At 39.2% G+C, this 15,068-nt stretch overlaps 1 protein-coding gene across 1 annotated transcript in view; it reads right to left on the bottom strand.

Annotated features, from left to right (window-relative positions):
• Positions 1-7,855: 7,855 nt before the first annotated feature.
• ARHGAP42 (Rho GTPase activating protein 42) overlaps positions 7,856-15,068 on the bottom strand; it is a 321,711-nt gene continuing 314,498 nt past the window's right edge. Inside the window, exons 23-24 of the mRNA XM_023208003.2 lie at positions 14,230-14,309; positions 7,856-13,094 (exon numbers count right to left, since the gene is read on the bottom strand). Of these exons, the coding sequence (XP_023063771.1) occupies positions 13,006-13,094; positions 14,230-14,309 (169 nt within the window). The 3' untranslated portion in view covers positions 7,856-13,005. The remainder of the gene's footprint in view (positions 13,095-14,229; positions 14,310-15,068) is intronic.

Genomic DNA, 15,068 nt, shown 5'->3' with positions numbered 1-15,068 from the left:
TCTGGTAGCTCTGCAGAGCACTAGCAGCAATGCTTAGAGATCCATTGCTTAATTCCTCCCATACAGTCAAGGCTTTTTACCTGGGTTCTAAGGATGGACTTTAGGGTGGGGGTCCGTAAAATGCAAAAAGAAGTAAGCATCTTGATTTTAGTCCCTTGAAACTAATTTCAGGCCTCCACAACTGTAAGATGCTAAACTTGTGTTGTTTGCAGCTACTGTTTGTGGTGATCTGTTACAGCAGTGATAGAAAACTAATACACCTGGTAAATACCATCTCATGGAATTCCCATAGTAGCCTTCTGAGGAAGGTATCATTTTTATATTCAATTTACACAAGGGGAATTTAGGCACAGAGGTTAAGTAACTTGCCCAACGTCACATGGCAAGTAGCAGAGCTGGGATGTGAACCCAGAGCCTCTAATTCTAGAGCTTGCATCCTTAATTAAACGAGGTACTTTAGAAACCTACCCAGGAGGGGGGTCTGCAGCAGGTAAGACTTACCTCGAGTAGCAGGAAAGGCCGGGCAAAGCTTGACAGCTTAACTTACTCTACAATCCCACAGCTTTGTGTCGTGCATTACCCAATATTCCTTGGCTAGAGTGAAGGCAGGCCTGCCCCGAACTCCCGGAAAGGCCCAGGATGGGAGAGACGATGATGAAGCCCTCTTGAGATGCAACAGCCAGAAAAAATCCTTTCTGGCAGATGGAGTTCTTGGGTTCACAAACCAGAAGAAAATCAATCTGCTCGGCCGCTAGGCCACAACCCCGGCCCGGAGAGCAGTCTGAGAAGTAGTGTATAAATGCTCTGCAATCCCACGGGCTCTCCCAGCCCAAATTTCCCCGTGGTAAGTATTGTGGTCTCATTGGGTGTTCCCTCATCACAAGAATAGGCACCATCTGTAGGCTCGCCTGAGCTTTTAAGCTGAGTCTGCTGAGCCTCATTGCTTTCTTAGCCAGATGTTGGAAGGATTAAGTTGTCTCCAAGTTAAACTCCACTCCCACTTTCCACAGAGCGGATACTTGCCTCTAACAGATGTTCCAGCCACAGCCTTTAGCCACTCTGTATGCAGCAGTCTCTTGGTGCTTTCTAGTGTGGCGAGCAGGTGGGTCAAATGTGGGGTGTTTTTTGAGAATTGATCAAAACAATGGAGGCTTCTCTGGAAAGGAATATGCATATAGAGACTCAAAGCACCTAGTATTTAATGGAGGGAATTCACAGACCGCCCTAAGGTCCATCTTTGGAACCCAAGTTAAAGCCCCTGATTTTATGAAAGGAATTAAGCAGTTAATCTCTAAGCATTGCTGCCTGTGCTCTCCAGAGCTACGAAAAAGAGGAATAGCTCTGGCCAGGTCAGCCCACATCACCAAACTTACTAATTCTAACCACTCACTAGGCCCCCTTCCTTTTCTTCAGCTGCCTTTCTCAGCTCTGGTGACTTCTTCACTGCCTGCATTGCTGATCCTTCCTTAGCACCCTTAGAGACATCTGAGCCACATTCGAATCCCCTAAATTATCCATTCAGAACAGTGGCCATGTCATGTCACCTTGACCTTTGAAATGAGTCAGTTTCTTGAACTGGCTTTGTTCATTTCTTGGGTCAATGCAACACTGCCTCCTCAGCCCTCCTACAGTGCCCAAAACACACACACCCTCATACCCGTCCCCCGTCCAGTGTTCTTAAAGGTAAATCTGATGGCATCATTATCCTCCCTAAACTCTCCCTGCCTTCTCAGCTTGGCCCTCACGCTGCCAATGTGCACGTTTTTACCTCATCCCATCCTGCCACACTCACAGGCCAACATGCTTCAGCAAGCAGTCAAACCCCTGGTCATTCTGAATTAGATTTAATCCGTCAGAAACTCTGTTGAAATCAGTGGGTCTTAGCTGTCTTCGTTTTCTATTGGTGTTCTGTCCTTCAGGGTCTAGTTAGGATGTTTCCTTTTGGGTGTGAAACCTTCTCTAATCCTCTCTTTCTTTCCTCTCTGAACTTGGGTTACTGTGTGCCCCTTTTATACTTTGTGCCTCTATCATACCTCATTTGTACTGTGAGTTTAAAAAAAATCATTGATACATAGATGTACATATTTTCAGGGTACATGTGATATTTTCACATATTCATATAATGTGTAATGATCAAATCAGGGGAAACATTTATTATTTGTTTATGTTGGGAAGACTCGTCTAGCTGGAATGATTCTCTTCTAGCTATTTGAAAAATATGATAGGTTATTGTTAACTGTAGTCATCCTAAAATATGTTAATAGGTACAAAAATAAATGTACCGTGGTCTTTAACTTACATATCTGTCTCCCTCATTGAGCTATGAACTTTTCAGGCACAAAAACCATGTCTAATTTTTAAGTTATTAACAAGCAGAACAGTGTTTGGCACTATGTTGGTTGAAAGAATAAACGCAGCTCATCCCAACTCTCCCTTCACCCACTCTATCCCCTCCCTCTCCCCAGTCCCTCTATTAGCCTTTTCCCCGGTGTGATGTGGAATCCCCTGTCTTGGGTGGGATTGCTCCTTTTGGCTTTGGGGTCTTATTCCTGTTAGCCTTTCACGTCTGCCAAAATTTGGTTGGCTGATAACATCATCCACCCAGGTAAAATCATCCACTCTTCTTTCTCTGTATCCTACTTATCTTTTCCATCATTTCTGCTATTTCCCAGTTTCTGAATAGTGCCCTGTCTCAGGCTCCTAAGCACCCAATGCTTAATCTTTTTAGCATTTTATAGTATTATATTTTATTGATCTGTACATGTTACCACAATAAACCATGGATCTCTTGAAAAGAGGAAATATATCTAACTTTCTCAGGATCTCCAATGACTTGAATAGGTCCTATACAATAATTTTCATGTGTTCAGATGCCTACTGAATTTCTCTATTCTGTGAAATTTTGACAAGCGGTCATCTAGACCCACTCAAACACTCCCTGTGATTGAAAGCTGTTTCCTGAGTTCCGTTTGTGGAAGACGTGGCAATATAATTATGTTTTTGAACCTAAATCTCAATCATTGTGACTTCTCCCAGTGACCTTTGGCTTTTGGAGTAGTTAGACGTATCTTGCCCTCAAACATCAAAAAATTGCCTTCAGCCTCAAAGAATTTGTTCATAGTTCTGCTAAACCTGTGCTTCTCAAACCTCATTGTTTATACATATCATCTGGGGAGCTTGTTAAAATGTAGATTCCGATTCAGTTCTGAAATTCTGCAACTAAATAGCTTTTAAGAGGTCGAAAGTTCAGTCAGTAATGACGTTCAGGTCTAACGCGTTTTCACATGATAAGGTTCTCACCATCTTCGTCTTTCTTCTGGAGAAGGTCGAGTTTGCCAAATACCTCTTTCAAGTGTGGTAGCCAAAGCTTACCATACTCCACTCGGTGTAGTAAAGAGGTGGTTCAATGAAGAGTACTTACTGGGTTTCAAGTCAGAATACCTGGGTTTGAGTCTAACCTCTACCATATACCAATGATGTGACAATGAATAAGTCAGATAAATTCACCTGCCAGAGCCTTAGTTTTCTTTCCTGGAAAAATAAAAAGAGCAGAGGAGATATCCAGTGACGGTGTCTGGTAGTTGGAAGGATGAGTTTGCTGTGACACAGTGCATGGGGAAACAGTTGATTAATGGCTATGTATCATATACACTGGAGGCACTGATTTCTTTCAATGAAGCTTAAAATTTCACTTCTTCTGTTAACATTTGCATTAGAAAGCTGCACACTCAAACCCCTAAGTCTTAACAATTGAGTAACACCTACTAGTTGCAAGGCACTGGACTAGACCTTTCATGCCTGTTTTCTGAAATTTTTGTATATCCTCTCCCCGCAAAAACGTTCTTCATTGTAACAGCCAAGGTGAGCTGGGTCTTACTTATCTTTTGCCTTCTTGTTCCATGTGTACCCACCAGGAAAGTTATCCTTTATCAAAGGATATCCTTTCCAAATAAACTTCTCAAAGATCAAACACTCTGAGAAGCTGCTCTCCCCACAGATTCACAAATTGGTAGCAGATTACAGAAGAGATAAGAGCTCACCATTCTGCTGAAACTGTGTTAATATGGTCTTCAACTTCCTAATTAGCACAATGAGAGGCTTGGACTAAATTATTTGGTAACCTTGCTCTGAAAAGCTCTAAGTGTTCCATGGAGATGCGAGAGCTGTGGACCTGGCCGGGTGCGGTGGCTCACGCCTGTAATCCCAGCACTTTGGGAGGCTGAGGTGGGCGGATCACTTGAGGTCAGGAGTTCAAGATCAGCCTGGCCAACATGAGGAAACCCCGTGTCTACTAAAAATACAAAAATTAGCTGGGTGTGGTGGTGCACATCTGTAAGGGGGTGCTGAGGCAGAAGAATTGCTTAAAGCCAGGAGAGGGAGGTTGCAGTGAGCCAAGATGGCGCCACTGCACTCCAGCCTGGGTGACAGAGCGAGACTGGCTCAAAAAAAAACGCAGCTGTGGACATGCGTGGGTGAAGGGTAGACATTTTTCCGCACACGTGAAGGCACTGAGGCTAGCAGCTTGACTCTTATTTTTAACGTATTGGGTTCCAAGTAAGATTTATTTGAAGAAAATAAATGCTCTGCTCAAGAAAATGCTCTGCTCCAGTTGCTCCAAAAATACATTTGAAAGCTATTTGAATTGGGTAATTGCAAAGGCAACTTATGACCCATTCTTCGAAAAAAAGAAAAAAAAAAAAAGGTCTGTAAAGCTGTGATATGATGAATGTAAACATCTATGAGGATTAGAAATACATATTTTTGTTTTCCTCCCTCTAGCACAGGCTGATCCAGAGAATCCTTTTCAGCAGACTGGCTCCTGGCATTTGGAAAGGTAGAATATTCCAGATAACTTATTTCTGTCAACAAATAGAGTCTAGCTGAATGCTATGCTTGGCTCATTTACCCCAAATACCCAGAAACAGCATTTGCAAGCATGTCAACCAGTATTTTGGGGATTTGCATTCCCCAGGGTATCTTATTCCAACAAGATTCAAATGTTCTTATCTATCACCCATGTTCTTATCTATAGCCCCCTCCTTTTTTCCCTAATAGCAAGAACTGTCATGTTAGAAACTTGAAAAGAATTTTGTCTTCAGTTTTGGACTATACACAATTTCAAAGTTAACAACACAACTTATTTGGTTCAAAAACTTCAACTGTAAGTTTAATATAGCTCAATTTTCCAAATTTGGAATATTTTTTAATGGTTTAGAAAATTGAGTTCTTCAACATCACCCCCATATTATTCAGCTCAATCAAGTATTGCTAGGTCTGGTAATGACAGAAGAAAATCTGTTTAACCTCTGCCCTTAAGACATGTTCACGTGTGTAGAGGGTTGTTTACCCCATTAACACATAAATAACTCCAGAGTAGATCCATATATTCATGGATGGTGAAGAATGATCCCACTGTTCCTGGGAGAATTGACACAGACACAAAAACACATGCCCACAACCGTATTCTTTCAATTATTAAAGGGTTTACAATGAATGCGCTTTTGCTAACGAATTTGTTCATTTAATGAAAGGGGCTTACTTTACTGTGTTTCTGTATGCCCAACTCTGTTCTAGTCTGAGATTGAGTGATGAATAGGAGATGTATCTTGCACACATAGATCAAAATTTAATGGGGAACAAGTGAAAATGTTTAATTCTTTAATAAGTCACTTAAATACCCAAAATGATATAAGTATCCCCAGCTCAAGTACTATTTTTTGAGTACTTTTGTTACCTTGTTTTTTAAACTATTAACTAAAGTTTAGACCTTATTTGGACATCACCAGCTTATTTATTATTATTATTATTATTATTATTATTATTATTAAGATGGAATTTCACTCTTTTTGCCCAGGCTGGAGGGCAATGGCGCAATCTCGGCTCACTGCAACCTCTGCCTCCACGGTTCAAGCGATTCTCCCGCCTCAGCCTCCTGAATAGCTGGGATTACAGGCATGTACCACCACGCCTGGCTAATATTTTATTTTTAGTAGAGGCGGAGTTTCACCATGTTGTCCAGGCTGGTCTTGAACTCCTGACCTCAGGTGATCCGCCCGCCTCAGCCTCCCAAAGTGCTGGGGTTACAGGCGCGAGGCACCACGCCCAGCTATTACTGCCTCCTTTCTGTTCCTGGATCCAGTCCAAGGTTCCACATTGCATTTAGTTGCCCTGTCTCCCAAGTCTCCTCTGATCTGTGACTTTTGCTCAGTATTTACCTATCTTTCATGAGCTCCACCGTCTTGAAGAGTACTAAGCTTAGATCTGTTCTGTAGAACGTCCTCAATCTGGGCTTATCTGATGTTTTTCTAATGGTTACACTGGAATTACGAGTTTGGGGAAAGAAAATCACAGAGGGGAAGTGCTCTTCACATCACATATTATGGGGTTCAAGTCAACCACATGGTATCAGTGATACTGTCTTTTTTTTTTTTTTTGAGAAAGAGTCTCGCTCTGTCTCCCAGGCTGGAGTGCAGTGGCGCGATCTGGGCTCACTACAAGCTCCGCCTCCCGGGTTCACGCCATTCTCCTACCTCAGCCTCCTGAGTAGCTGGGACTACAGGCACCCGTCACCACGCCCCGCTAGTTTTGTGTGTGTGTGTGTGTGTGTGTGTTTTAATAGAGATGGGGTTTCACCGTGTTGGCCAGGATGATCTCCATCTCCTGAGCTCATAATCCGCCGGCCTTGGCCTCCCAAAGTGCTGGGATTACAGGCCTGAGCCATCACGCCCGGCCCTGATATTAAGTTTTACCACTTGGTTAAGACAGTGGCTACTAGGTTTCTTTTCTGTAAAGTTATGACAGTTTTCCATACTCTAAATTTTGGAAATGAGATACTAAGTCTAGCTCACCTTTAAACAGGAGAGGATTAAATTCTATCTGCTAGAGGGAAGAGTAACTATAACTCCAATTATGACTTGGAATATTTTTCTAAAGATTTCTCTCTTCTCCCTCGTTTTTTTACATAAGTGAAATTTATTGTCATTGATATCCATGTGGATTCATGGATATTCATTTTATACTTTGTTTTATAAGCCAGTCATTCAATACTGCATTATTTTGTGGCTCAAATCATTCCAGCTTTGACCACTGGAAGCTAATTCATTTTTAATTCTAAAATATCAGTTACAGGGGATTCCAGGCCAACGTTTTTAACCAACATTCTTAAACAGTAGCTCATCTACAATAATCTATAATATCTAACCTAACAGCCCGTTCCTGCTTAACTATACTGGCGTTAACACTAATCCTTATAACTTAACAGGTGTTGTGTCATCACTTTATCTCTTTTTCTCTGATATTGATGAAAACTACAACCTATGTGTAAGCAAAGGTTGTCCAATGGTCAACCTGTGAGGCTTAGTTTTGGCAAGGTGATTTGCTGCACTCTGATAATCTATGGAGCAATGCAAAAGAAATACACGATTCTCTTTTTTTGATGCAGCGAAGCAAAGTTTTACCTAGAAGTCAAGTCATGACCAAGAGGGTCATAAAACTAATAAAAATGGATGGGAAGAATTTGTACGCTGATATTTCATTCACAGTACACTTGGAAACTTTTACAAACATATATTTTCAGGTAAGCTTGTGTGCTTGTTATATTTAGTATTTTGCATCTCACCCATTTCCCTCTCCCCTTGGTGGATACCTGCATTATTAATAGGTTATCAACATTAACATTTTCCAAAGCTTGCAGAATACCAATTTGGGAGGAGAAGGTCACCAAACTCTGCTATGATTTAGTCATATCAAAGTGATCACTCACAGTACCAGAAACCTTGTTTTTTTCTCTACATAAAGCCAAGAGAATTGCCCTCCAACACAGTGGGTCTTCAAGTACAAAGACTAAATTAAAATGTGCTTACAAAGTTTATTTTTAAAGTAATTTAAAACACAGTGTAACCATACATTAAAAATATTGTAGCAATTCAGATTAGGAAGAAACATGAAGTTATTTACATGTTGGCACATGTACGTGTGTATATATACACAAAGTGCAGATAAATACAGAAACACTACAAAATAAACAAAAAATTCAATGATAATTTATGGACAATCACTTTTATATTTATTACTTAATTTGTCAAGTTAATGACTGCAAAGAAGCTCCTAGTACTGAAATATAATATCTAAACATCTGACTTTTATATAAACTACAGTACCTCAAATTTTAACAGTATATAAATAGGATTCTGAATTAAAAACCCAGGTGTCTTCCCTGCCAAATTCCCTATTTGTTAAGGTTTCAGCTCAGAAATCAAGGACTTTGAAAATCCCAACCTTTGTTATGTGGTGGTATCTTGGATTTTAAGTATAAACCATGTGCAGACAGTGTTCTTAGACCAGTTCTTGTGGGGATCATTCTCTGCAAAAAGGAGGCAGTTGAGGGTACACTGACAGATATAAAACCTCAAAAATGCTGCCATATAGAGATTAAAAGTGTGCGTTTCATATATATATGTATATGTAGCCATATATTTTTATATAAAATGCATTTTTATATAAAATGCACATTTTTAATCTATAAGACTGAGTAAATTCAAGGCAAAATTGAGTTGCTGTCAACTCTGGATGCAAAAACACCACGGGAAATACTGGGGAAAGATGGCAGATGGTCCAAAGGGGAGAAAGTGGTTATCCTACTGAGGAGGTTTTGACACCTTCAGCCCCTGCCTCCTCCAACACTTTAGTTTGCCAAGTAGCCCTGTACACAAGCATCTTGAATGGTGGAGAATATTTATGATGGCAATAAATGAAAATGATCTCTGCCTTTTGGGACTCTTCAGTAAGCACACAGACTCCATTTCTCCAAGAAAAATTCACACTGAACTTGGCATCTCTCTCATGAGTGCCAAGAGGAAAAGGAATGACAGGCTGGGCTCCCTAAACCATAGAACACCTTCTAAACATTGGTCTAGGACATGCAGATCAATTTTCTGCCAATGGCTTACTGTGAATGCTGTCAACATTCTTATGTAAGACTATTTAAAACAGTGAGTGCAGCTGCCCTCAAAAAATAAAAAATCCAATTTATTGATTTGATCCTCTAAAAGTCCACATCATTCATAAACCTGAGTTTTCCGAAGGTTATTACCAAGTGGAACAGGCACATTTTGAAGCAGGGGGATAATGGTGACAATGAGGGATACAGTGAATGTGTTCAGGAAATTGAGACTAGTTGATGAATGCTCGATATTGTATCTGTGAATCAACAGGAGACAGGCAGGACACAGACTGTTCAGAAAATTATCTTTGTTTCTTAAAAGTGTTTCGATTTTGGAAGGTTAACAAAAAAGGATAGGAGGCAAAGTTAAATAGCAATGTCTACCCTATGGAGAAACCTTTAGTCAAGAGGGAAGTAACTTCTGGACAATAGTTAAGCCTCTGTTCCTTTTTGTGACCTGACCAGGAGATACGATTTCAGGGTCCTACGCAGTGATGTGAGGTCATGCTAACAGCTGTGAATTACAAATGTATCATAAAGCCAAAGAACAAAATCTGTTCCCTAAATTGGTCTGCCTCTGGCTTTAGTCAAAGTGTAAGTCTAGCTGGGGTTCTAAATGCCAAAGAAGGCATCTTGAATACATAATTTAACGTATTAGTACAATTTGAAATTGCTTGAGGGAAAGCTCTGAGGGACTCTTCTAAACCGAAACCACATGAATGATGCCCTTTTCAACACAGACCAGAAGAATGGTGCTAGGAGTGAGAAGGTGAGCAGGGTATACCAGATTATGGTAAGAAATCTGTTTGCCTCACAACATAGTGAATTTTTAAGAAGGAAGCCACATTATATAAAGCTAATTATCATAGAATAATAATAAAAGTCATATGTATCTTTATTTTTCCTACTTGGAAACCTAGATAATTTGGGGTTTTAAGGCACATTTTTTTTTCCTCCACTATCTCTGAAAACAGTCAGCAGACAAATCATTGTTGAGAAACCTGGTTGTGTTCATGCAAGTTACAAAGCACAGGCAACCCACGCAACAAGCAAAACCACTCACATCAAACAAGGAGAAATGCGCTTCCTCATACTTCATGAACGTTACAGGAATACAAAGATGATTTTACTGTTCGGACGTTTACACATAACACAACAGAAAAATCCTTCAGTTGACTAGTTTCCATAAACTTGGTAGCGTTATGGCAAAACAAAAGAGTCATCTGTGAAATACATAAATGTTTTGTACTGAGGGATATTTTCACATAACACAGGAGATGATGAACTTAAATTTAGACCCCCTCAATCTCATTGTCATACTGATTATACTGTAAGCAGTGATTGGGATGCACAGGTTGCATGTGTTGAAGGTATGGATGCGGCAATTCTAATGTATCTTCACATTGTTTCTGAAAAGGTAAGGTTTTGTTATTGGACTACTATTAGAAGTTGAATGTGATCCTCTTCCAATGTCTGGCATTGCCTTCCTGTGGAATTAACATTCTGTGTGATTTAGAGTACATGTCCTGACGTTCTCAATGCTCATAAATACCTTATCTGTAGGAAACTTACTTTAAGGGAAAAGCAGCTTCAGCCTATCTCCAGTATATGGCCATGACTTGCTTACACATATAATCCATTATGAAAGAAAAAGAGCCATCCTCACAAATCTGGAAGATTAAAACTTCAAGCACAAGCACAACTTGAATCAGTGCTTCTGTAGCTTGTTTCAGCAAAGGGACCATAGCCAGTACTGTGGCTGCAACATATGTCTTGCCATCAGATACAGGAGTTAGGCTTCATATCCACGTCCTATGCAGTAAAAAAGCTTTAAACCTGAATGGAACATCCGTAGAATTAGCTTTCGACAACTCAGAAGCAGGAACACTTTGGTCTGTGTTCAAATAAAATGAAGGTTGAGATTTTCTTTATGCAGCAGCAGGAGGAGTAGGATTCTGAATCTCTCTTTGGAGTCAAGTTGGTCTTTGAAAGAAAACCAATTTGCTTTTAAGAGATTCTAATCTAGCAGGATACCAGATGATGGCAAGCATGCTTAAACCAAGGGTGCCGTATAGACTAAGGGACTGGTACATTGGAAACTACCTTCTGTTCCAGCAGAGGGCAATTAGAGTGTCAGCAATGCTGTTATCACTACTAAGGTCACCAAGGACCTAGACCAAGAAGATCCAGCAACAGACGGTATTACAGTGTACGGAGCTCAACAGTGAGAGGTAAAAGAGAAAGATAGTCTTTTATCAAACTTTTACATTACGTTGCTAATTTTTATTACAGAATATTTTTCATTCTTTTATTTTGATTCACTGATATTTATTCCTGATTCTGACTCTGCCAACGGTTATTCTCTCTACTTGTTAATTCTAATCTTATTCTTTTTATTTGTAAAAGCATAACTTTTCTGAGGCACAGTTATGTGTGTATATGTGTATTTAACCTACTAATTCTAGAAACATTAATTTAAAGTAGAAGAGATCGAGATTACAGATTATAATTGCATGTAAAGAGTTTTATACGGTGAATACCTGAGAGTCTGCACAGTGGGGAACTCTGAAGTAATATGATGTAAGTAATATGAAGTAAGATGTCAAGAACTAACAGGTCAGGACTGTGGCACTCAAAGGTCAGGTAACCAGCTTTTCAGAATCTTGAAAAGAAAGGCTCTTTGCCACATATAGATATTATATTTATAGAAATAATATATTAGAATTATTGAAATAGAAATATAGAATTAATGGTTCGTGCATGACCACATGCTGATATATATATAAGTGGACAGTAAATACCTATTACTATGCTCTACAAATTGACTGAAATTGCTAATACAGACTGTAAACTAAAAGGCACAGAAGAAGAAAATCATGGACAGATTTTATTTCTGCTAAAGATCATAAAACAATTTCAACCTCTGTGGTTCAAAGTAACTTAAGCATCTTGTACCTTTGTGTTTATTTTCTGTTTCAACTAAGGATAGACTTCAGAAGGCATAGCTTCCCTTGTAACGTTTTCAAGTATCTTTTTGATTTGTAGGAGAACATTTCAAAAGTCCAAATTAAATTATCATTAAAATACTTTGACACTTTACAATCTTCCAAGTGGAAGTGAAGTTGTACGCCTTGATACTCTAGTTTTACAGTTTTCCCATGATTGGTAAATATTCTTCTGTGATGCCACTACAATGCTACTGGTAGAAAATATGTGCATATAATTTATCAGTATATTTTAATGTAAAATTTTATAAAACTCTCAAAGTTATGAAGATAGTTTTATACACCTTCTAAACTAGGGGTCAGCAAACTATAACCCATGAGCCAAATTTAACCCACCACAAAAATATTTGCTATCAGGCCTTTACAGAAAAAGTTCGCTGATCCCTGTGCTAAACCAATGGAAGGTGTCTGGAATTCTGGACAGATTGTTTACAGTGGAGTCAGTGTATGACTTAATTTTGCTTGCTTCATATATACCATATACATTATTGCTTTTGAATATTATCATCTACTTGGAAAACAAATAAAGTTATATTAAAGACTTACATCCTTGAAATGTTTAGGACCAGCAAAACAATCATATATAAAAGCAGTATATTTCTAAGAAAAAAAAAAAAAACAATAAATGAACAATTTAAATTACCTTTTTAACTAACAATTTCAGAGATCCTCAGAGAATGCCAGGCAGTAAAGGACAGATCTCAAAATCCCTATAGCAGATTCTGGTTTCCAAATTTCTGGAATATAGTATTTAATACAGTATTTGAAACTCTACAATTGCTATGGAAGAGACATTGTGGAGAGTTACATATTATCCAAAAATACATTTTTCAGAAGCAAGGTATTTTAAAGTAAGAAACCAACCAAAAAAGAATGGCCAAAAATTTAAATCTTTTTTTTCCATTAATAAGGAGCTACATAGTCTGCTGGTGAAGAACTTGATAGAAATGGACCGTTTTCACTTAGTGGGCTGATCCCTGTGTATCTGTGTCAGATAAAATCATAGCACTTATTCGCTACCATGGATACCATGAAGATACTGCCATCCACTAAATAGTATTAGAGGAAGACAACATAATTTTCTGGAACTAGTCCCGTTTTGCCTTCATAAGTTGCCTTTAACCATCCTGGTTCCACTGATGGGTACACTGGCAAAATAAACAAATAAATAGCACTCGGTCAACATTTGTGTCAAATAATTGTATAAACAGATGGGTTAAAGTCCCACATCAGATTGTGCGCACACAGTCAGTCCTCAGTATCTGTGGGAGATTAGTTCCGGGGCTTCTTGTGGATACCAGAAACTGTGGATGCTCATGTCCCTGATATAAAATGATGTAATATTTGCATATACCCTAGAGACATCCTCCTATATGCTTTAAATCATTTCTAGATTACTTGTAATACCTTTCACAATGTAAAAACTATGAAAATAGTCGTTATACTATATATTTTTCAAATTTGTATTATTATTTATCTATTTATTTTCCAACATTTTTGATCCATAGTTGGTTAAATTGTGCATGCAGAACTCCTGAATATACAGGGTCAACTATACGCTCAACTTAAATGTCCAAACAAAACAATGTCACAGCCCTTCAAAGTTGGAATGTCCTTTGCATTCACATAGTCAAATGAAACAATCTCTCCCTCTCAACACACATGTACAAACAGACACATACACACAAATGCCTGCAGGGGAGGAATGAATCCAGAGGGAATTTTAAAATTTTTTATTTATTTATTTTTATTTTTGTTTATTTATTTATTTATTTTGAGACAGAGTCTTGCTCTGTCGCCAGGCTGGAGTGCAGTGGCGCGATCTTGGCTCACTGCAACCTCCACCTCCTGGGTTCAAGCAATTCTCCTGCCTCAGCCTCCCAAGTAGCTGGGACTACAGGCACCTGCCACCTCGCCCAGCTAGTTTTTTGTATTTTTTAGTAGAGACGAGGTTTCACTATGTTGGCCAGGCTGGTCTCAATATCTTGACCTCACGATCCGCCTGCCTTGGCCTTCTAAAGTGCTGGGATTACAGGTGTGAGTCACCGTGCCCAGCCTATTTATTTATTTTTTTGTGGGTTGGGCTGGGCTTACCCTCCTAAGCAGCTGGGACTACAGATGCACACCACCCAGAGGGATTTGATGTGTTCATGCATGCCCGTCATGAGAGGCAGGACTTGGGATAGAATCTGAGGCTTCTGGCTTCTACTTGAGACTCATACCACCATGCTATACCTTCATCCTCCCCATGATGATAAACTTAGAGGGAAGTGACATACTTACCATTAGAAAATATCGCTCCTTGTGGGAAGGAAAGCTCATGGCTGTGCTCTGCTTTACAGGAGTACATGGCTTTGGCTTGGCTGAAAGAGCAAGACAACTTGTCAAAACCTCAACACTCAACCTAAGGACATCTGTATTTAAAACTCTTCTTAAAGAATGCTATTCATTTTTACTTGTAATTGGAACATAATGCACATAAAGTGCATATATAATAAGTGTATGTCGGTACTTTTTCCACTCAACACAATCATGTTACCAGATCAAGAAATCAAGGATTAGTAGCACATTAGAAACCTTTCTTGTGTTTCTAGGCAATGCTCTCCAGGGTAACCCCTGGCTTATAACAATATAGGTTGGTTTTAGAGACTGCTATTATTTAACTGTTTAATAAGTTGCTAAATAGGCTGTTTTTACAGCTATGTAGAAACCAAGATTCCTAGGAACCCCAAAGCCTTTTTTTCCCCCACTTTCATGTTCAGACTATCTGAGGTGAGATCCAAAAATTAAAAGGCTTAAAGAATATGGTAAGTAAGTTGATTGGGCATGATATAGGAAAAATAACAGGATAAGTTGATGATAAACAGCAAGCAACTATAGCTTCACCATCAGGAAGATGATGGGGACAGGTGGAGGCTTTGCAAACCAGAGTACACCCATCCTTAACAAGAGAAGCCAACCACTCAGCTCCCAACCTCTGTCACTATGTGCAAATTTGTGCTCAGTATACCCAGATACTCTTTTTTTCTTTTTTTTTCAAGTGAGGTCAGAATTTAGGAATTACATATGAGATATGATCCAAAAATATTTCAGCCAACAATAAAAAGGCATCATCTGAGGCT

This window comes from Piliocolobus tephrosceles, chromosome 13, assembly GCF_002776525.5.
Source record: "Piliocolobus tephrosceles isolate RC106 chromosome 13, ASM277652v3, whole genome shotgun sequence".
NCBI lineage: Eukaryota > Metazoa > Chordata > Mammalia > Primates > Cercopithecidae > Piliocolobus > Piliocolobus tephrosceles.
The sequence above is the reverse complement of the archived record's forward strand: the minus strand, read 5'-3'. Positions and strand labels throughout refer to the sequence as shown.